The 5,988-nt window shown below is 57.8% G+C and overlaps 3 protein-coding genes across 3 annotated transcripts in view; 1 reads left to right on the forward strand and 2 right to left on the reverse strand.

The window, feature by feature from the left end:
- Window positions 1-2,254: 2,254 nt before the first annotated feature.
- Window positions 2,255-4,021, reverse strand: LOC116812136 (40-kDa huntingtin-associated protein). Its single transcript, XM_032757828.2, has one exon. The coding sequence runs from the start codon at window positions 3,937-3,939 to the stop codon at window positions 2,827-2,829; it is 1,113 nt and encodes a 370-aa protein (XP_032613719.1). The 5' UTR covers window positions 3,940-4,021; the 3' UTR covers window positions 2,255-2,826.
- The window catches only part of CLIC2 (chloride intracellular channel 2), a 109,802-nt gene continuing 107,818 nt past the window's right edge, over window positions 4,005-5,988 (forward strand). Inside the window, exon 1 of the mRNA XM_058441621.1 lies at window positions 4,005-4,188. Coding sequence (XP_058297604.1) covers window positions 4,093-4,188 — 96 coding nt within the window. The 5' untranslated portion in view covers window positions 4,005-4,092. The remainder of the gene's footprint in view (window positions 4,189-5,988) is intronic.
- LOC116812143 (histone H2A-Bbd type 2/3) lies at window positions 4,749-5,343 on the reverse strand. The gene has a single exon (XM_032757835.2). The coding sequence runs from the start codon at window positions 5,263-5,265 to the stop codon at window positions 4,918-4,920; it is 348 nt and encodes a 115-aa protein (XP_032613726.1). The 5' UTR covers window positions 5,266-5,343; the 3' UTR covers window positions 4,749-4,917.

A 5,988-nucleotide genomic window follows, 5' to 3' on the forward strand; every position in this document is an offset into this window, starting at 1 on the left:
CTACTATGTTCTGGGTTCTAATTCAGGGGTGGGCAAACTATAGCCCCAGAATTCGGCCCATAGCCTGCTTTTGTACGGACTGTGAGTTAAGAATAGTTTTTACACGTTTAAAGGATTGCAAAGACAAACATACAAAGAAACAAAGAAGACCGTGCAACAGATACCATCTGTGGTCTGTAAAGACTAACACATTTCTATCCGGCCCTTGACAGAAAGAGTCTGTGGGATGCTGGTCTCCTCTAACGGTGGTAGAGACGCCTACACGGTTAACATTAATCCTTGGCACCAGAATCCTCAGCACCTAGGAACCAGATCTTGCCTAATACACTAATTTCAGTCTTGACCACCTTCCTCCGGCGTAGCGGTTCTCAAACGTCTTTGTCTTTGTACTATTCACGTATAAAATATTCTTTCATAAGCAACATTTCTCCTTTTGGGAGTACCTCATAATGGGGAGAAGGGGAACCCCAACAGCCTTTAAGGGTTCACTGCTTCGCTGCCACCATTTCCGACGGTTTACGCTGTTGTAAGTGTGAATTTGGAATCGTTTTCAAGTTAAAAAGCAAACTAATCATGTCCTCTGAAAGTATTTGCTTTTGGCATGCTAGAAATCAGTGTTGACTTTTGATATTGATGTGATACATTACGAGGGAATTCTCAAAAATGCTGAAATCTGGCCTCGGCCCAGTTATCACTGCTCTTAAGTTTCTGAGGGAGATACATGAACGAGCCCACGGCAAATGGAAAACGAGGAGTTTTCGTGTTTCCTAGAATGATGCTCAGATACCCACTACTGGACTGTCTGGTTATCCTTCCCCTCACCTCCCTGATGCAAGGAGTTTGGACCAGGGGCCTAAGGAGGCTTCTCCTGAAGCCCAAATCCCAAACTGGTCACCAGTCATGCTCCGTAACTCCTAAACCTGACAAGAAGCCAGCCGGCCGGGTCTGCAGCCCGGGTTAAGAGGAGCATACCAGGAAAGAGCCAAAGAGCAAAGGAGCATGAGCCCTTCAGCCGCTTTTACAATAATTTGGGCCAGGCGTTCAGGGCTCTGTAGGACCCTTCCTGGCAGCCAAGTGAGAGACAGAGGAATGATAGTGGAATGGGCCTCTCCTGTGCTTCCCATTACTTCCACACTGTCGAAATAGAAATAGAAGCAGAAAAGAGCACCCTACAAGTCCCGCCCATTTTGAGGCACTCAACTCACAGTGACAACCCTCCACACCTCTCCCCTGCAAGAAGACGCAAAACAAAAACACCTACTCCAAACCGTGTCCTTACATCTCAGCCCCGAAGATCAGTATTGTGTGCAACTTCGGCCCAAAGGATGCATTTCCCCAGGGTTGAAAGTTTGAGAAAGAGGCTATATTCTGGAGAGTTCTTGTTGTCACCATCAAAAGGATTAAAAAGACGCAATAAATAAGAAAACAGCCTAGTTGGGGTGCATGCTCCATTTGAGCCAGAAAGCCTTGGAAACTTTAGTGTTTTCAAACGGAACGCCATCCCGCTTTGGGGGAACACGGAGGCTGCCTTGCAGTCACGTGATCGCACACCACCAAAGGGCCACCACTCTGATTTCACCTACTTAACTAACAGTTGCAGCAAAATCCCTATTACAGGCCAGGCGTGGTGGCTCATGCCTGTAATCCCAGCACTTTGGGAGGCCGAGGAGGGTGGATCATTTGAGGTCAGGAGTTGGAGACCAGCTTGGCCAACATGGTGAGACCCCATCTCCATTAAAAATACAAAAATTAGCCCAGCGTGGTGGTGCACGCCTGTACTCCCAGGTACTCTGGAGGCTGAGGTAGGAGAATCGCTTGAACCCAGGAGGCGGAGGTTGCAGTGAGCCGAGATGACGCCACTGCGCTCCTGCCTGGGCGACAGAGTGAGACTCCATCTCGGCAAAAAAAAAAAAAAAAAAAAAAAAAAAAAAAAAATTCCCTATTACAAATAAAAGCTGTTGTGATCCAGACTGCATATACCTCTGGGAATAGAACCAGAACCGTGAATTCCAATGCAAATCGATGCATCGGCACCAGACCCGCTGCACTGGATGTATCTGCACTGCAGTCACCTGAGTACGGAGCACATCATAGATGATCTCTGCAGGTTCCTTGCCCACATAGGAGGCATAGTGAAATTTCAAAGGAACGAATACATCCTGGAGCCCAAAGAGCTATCTGGTTCTGCTTTTGGCCTCCTGACAAGCAGGTAAGAGAGTCACATTTTACAGACGACGGACACCAAAACCACACATGAGGAGTACAAGAGTAACTTTATCATGGATTTAGGGCTGTGGTTACAAGGAAGCTGTAAGGAATAAAATGACTCCCATGAAGACGTACCGTGCGGACGAGTGGAAGGAGGAATTTGGCCATTACAAAGACACAGGAATATGTTAAGAAATGAGGGGCAGGATGAAATCATCCAGGGTAGGTATTTAGAGGGAAGGCGCCGTGCAAAATAAAATCCTCACTATGAAACAAAGGCGGAGGCAGGAGGCCGCGTTGGGTGGAAGCAGTGGAGGAAGGAGACGAAAGGGATTGTCATTTTCATGTCGTGGCTTTTTAGAAGACAGCCACGTCCTCCACCCTGATTCTATCAAAATGTGTTCTTGGGATGCTGGTAACGTTCAGCGAACGAAATAATTCCTATGGCGGCAGTAGGAATAACAAAACGCAGAAGCGGGAACGATGTCTTTTTATTCCTCCCCAGACGCAAACGTGGGTGGGTGCATGAGGTTTGGTAACAGGCAAAGTCATCTGGTGAACGTGACTGATGCAAAAAGTCCCGGCCTGGGCAAAAAGTCATTGGGTGAATGGGATGGATCAGACTCCCTGTCCTGAGGGGGAGATGGTTTCTTGCAGAACGAGGTGAAGGAGGTGGTTCTGCTCAGCAGTCAACAGTGGCCACATCTCCACCTGCAGCGACTTGATGGCTTCCGTGTCCTTTTCGTGGGAAGCCATGACCAAAGACTGGAGCAGCAGAAAGAGCTCCTCGGGAAGCTGGCCGCTGCTCTCCTGCCCGTGGCTGTCAAAAGCCTCCCAGGAGTACTTCTCCAGGGTCTGGGCGTGCTCCGGCAGCAGCTTGGCGGGCGGTGGTTGCAGGAGGAGCAGCAGCAGCACGCGGGACACCTCGCAGCGGACCAGCACGTCCGAGAAGGCGCCCAGGGCGGCGGGAGAGGGCGCCGCCGAGCCGGAGTTCGGAGGAAGCAGCGCGGCCGGTAGGGCGGGCGTCGCCCCGGGCCCGGGCAGGGGCCCCGGCGGCGGGGGCGGCGGCAGTGACTGCACCGGGTGGCTGCCGTGCTCCCGCGCCAGGCGCTGCATGCGCGTGAAGACCGCCAGGGCGCCGGTGTAGTCGCGCGCCAGCAGCTGGCAGGAGGCGGCCTCGCCAAGCGCCTGCAGCGCGGCCAGGGGCAGCTGGGGCAGCTGGAGCTGGGCGGCGCGCTGGAAGTGACCGGCGGCGGCGGCCGGCTGGCCCAGGTCGCGCAGGGCGGCGGCCAGCTCCAGGCAGAGGGCGGCGGCGGCGGCCGGCTGGCCCAGCTCGAGGTGCAGACGCACCGCGGCGCCCAGGGCGCTGGCGGCGGCCTGCAGCGGCTCCCCGTAGGCGGCGGGGCAGACCAGGCGCTGGCGCGCATCGCGCTCCTGCCGCAGGAAGAGGCGGGCGGCCTCGGTGAGGGCCAGCGCCTCCCCGGGCCCGTGGAAGAGCGCCTGCTGGCAGCGCGCCACCGCCAGCTGGCACCAGGCCGCGTACGGCAGACACTCCTGGGCGCGCAGCTCCCGGCCCAGCTGTCCGAACTGCTCGCCGGCCTCCGCCACGTTCGGCTTCCGCAGGAACCGCTTCTTCAGCTTGTTCGATACCAGCCGGTAGCGGGCCAGGAAGTCCCCGGCCTCGGGTCCCGGGCCGGCGCCGCCGCCCAGGCCTGCCGCCGCTGCAGCCATGCTCGCCGCCCCAAGCACTTCCGGACGCGCTGCCGCAGCGGGCGGGCGGGCGGGCGAGACGGGGCGGGGCGGGGCGACGTGCCCTGCGTCCCCCTTGGCGGGCTGCCGGCGTGCCCGTGCCCGCGCCCGCGCCCGCTCCCCAGCCCTGGTGACATGCAAAGAGCGGGATCGGAGGCGGGGCCTGGCCGGGCTGTGAGCGGCGTATGCAAATCGAGGCTCTCGGGGATGCGGATCCAAGACCCTGGGAAGGTACGCGGGGCCTGGCGGGGCACCAGCTGCTGCTAGCTCGGCTGCAATGCAAATGGTCTAGGTTGCTAAAGGCATCCCACAGCCTCTCCATCTGAACGTGACCCAAACTAAACTCGTGACCCTAGGTCCGTGTCTGTGCATTTCTGGACTGTTTTCCCCCCACCACTCACTCCTCCATCTTCCCGTCCGGGTCCCCTTGCCAAGCGCCGGGTCCACCTCTCCGTCCCCACCCCGGTTGCCTTAGAAGTCCGGCCTGTCGCCACACTGCAGTCATGGTCTTGAGGCCCACCCGCCCCCACGAACACCATCATGCTGAGGACTTTCCCGGGCAGGCCCTGACTTGCTCGGAACCAGCGGGGCTGTCCCCTTCCCACCCAGGGCCACTCCCCTGCACTGTCACCAGGAGAGACTGCTCCTCTGTGTCATCCCTGACTCCCACCCAACCCCAGACCCCCACCACCTCTCCATCCCTCCAGCTGTGGAGGTCTCACAACCCCCCCCAACCCATCTCACCGCCCCCCCCACCCCCACCCCAAGGCAAAGTGACTGAAGCAGGCAGGTGGGTTCCTTTAAACACTTTATTGACAGAATTAATGAAGGCCCAAGACTTTGGGGCCCGGGTTGTTGGGGGGGGGGGTGTTTAAGGCCGGGGGATTTGCGGCCGGGGAGTTTGGGGCCGGGTGGGTGGACGAGTGGACCTGCCAGGTCCCAGGGGCCAGGTGTCAGAAGCTAGTCCCCGCCGGGGGCCACTTGAGAGATGGTGGTTGTGTCGAAAAGGGTGCTCAGCAGCCTGTTGTTGTGAACCACCATGTCCAGCAGCAGGGGAGTGATGTTCCTCTCTCCGTTGTTCTGGGCCTCGTTGCCCGCCAGCTCCAGGACCTTGGCCGTCAGGTACTCAATAACCGCAGCGAGGTAGACCGGCGCCGTGCGACTCAGGCGCTGAGCGTAGTGGCCCTCCCGTAGACCGCGCTCCACCTGGCTCACCGAAAACGAAAGCTCCGCTCGGACGGTGCGAGAGCAGGTCCGCCCCCGGCCGCCAGCACCGGAGGACCCTCGGTGGCTCCTCCTCCTCGGCATGCTGGGCGTCGAGTGTGCTATCTCGGCTTGGCCTAGCTAGGCAAGATGGCTCTCAAGATGACAGTTACCGCGTCCAGTACTGTGTATCCTAGCGACCAGGGCCCAGCCCCTCATTGGCTAGGGAGCCGAGACCAATGGGCACGCACATCCGGTGACGGGCACGCTTGTGGTGACGGCCCCTCACAAGGAACGCACGTCCATCAGGTGACCTCATCGCTTTCCCATTGGCCTGGAGGGAGCAGGCCTGGGCCTAGAAGTGGCTGGAGGGCCGTGGGGGGGGAGTGGGGCGGGGCGGGGCAGGGGGAATCGCGCTCGTGACCCTCTCTTTGCCAGTGGGAGCTCTCCCTTTCTACCGGATGGGAACATTGTGGGAAAGACAAAGGGGTGGGCGAGGGGAGGATAGGTACCACGCCTTCACGGTGTTGCACAGCCATCACAACCACCTAGTTCCAAAACGTTTTCAACACCCCGAAAAGAAACCGAAACCCCTGTACCTATAAGCAGTCACTTGCCACACGCCTCCTTCCACACCACCACTACCGACCCCCACACCCTCCCACACACACCCCCTCCCCCCGCCCATGCACACGTTCCAGGTAGTCCCTGGCAACCACTAGTCAATCAGCCTTCTGTCCATAGAGGTTAGCCTGTTCTGGAGATTTCCTATAGATGGAATTATACGACCAAATGTGAGGCCTTGTGTGTCTGGCTGCTTTCACTTAG

The sequence above is a fragment of the Hylobates moloch genome, unplaced genomic scaffold (assembly GCF_009828535.3).
Source record: "Hylobates moloch isolate HMO894 unplaced genomic scaffold, HMol_V3 SCAFFOLD_7, whole genome shotgun sequence".
Lineage (NCBI taxonomy): Eukaryota > Metazoa > Chordata > Mammalia > Primates > Hylobatidae > Hylobates > Hylobates moloch.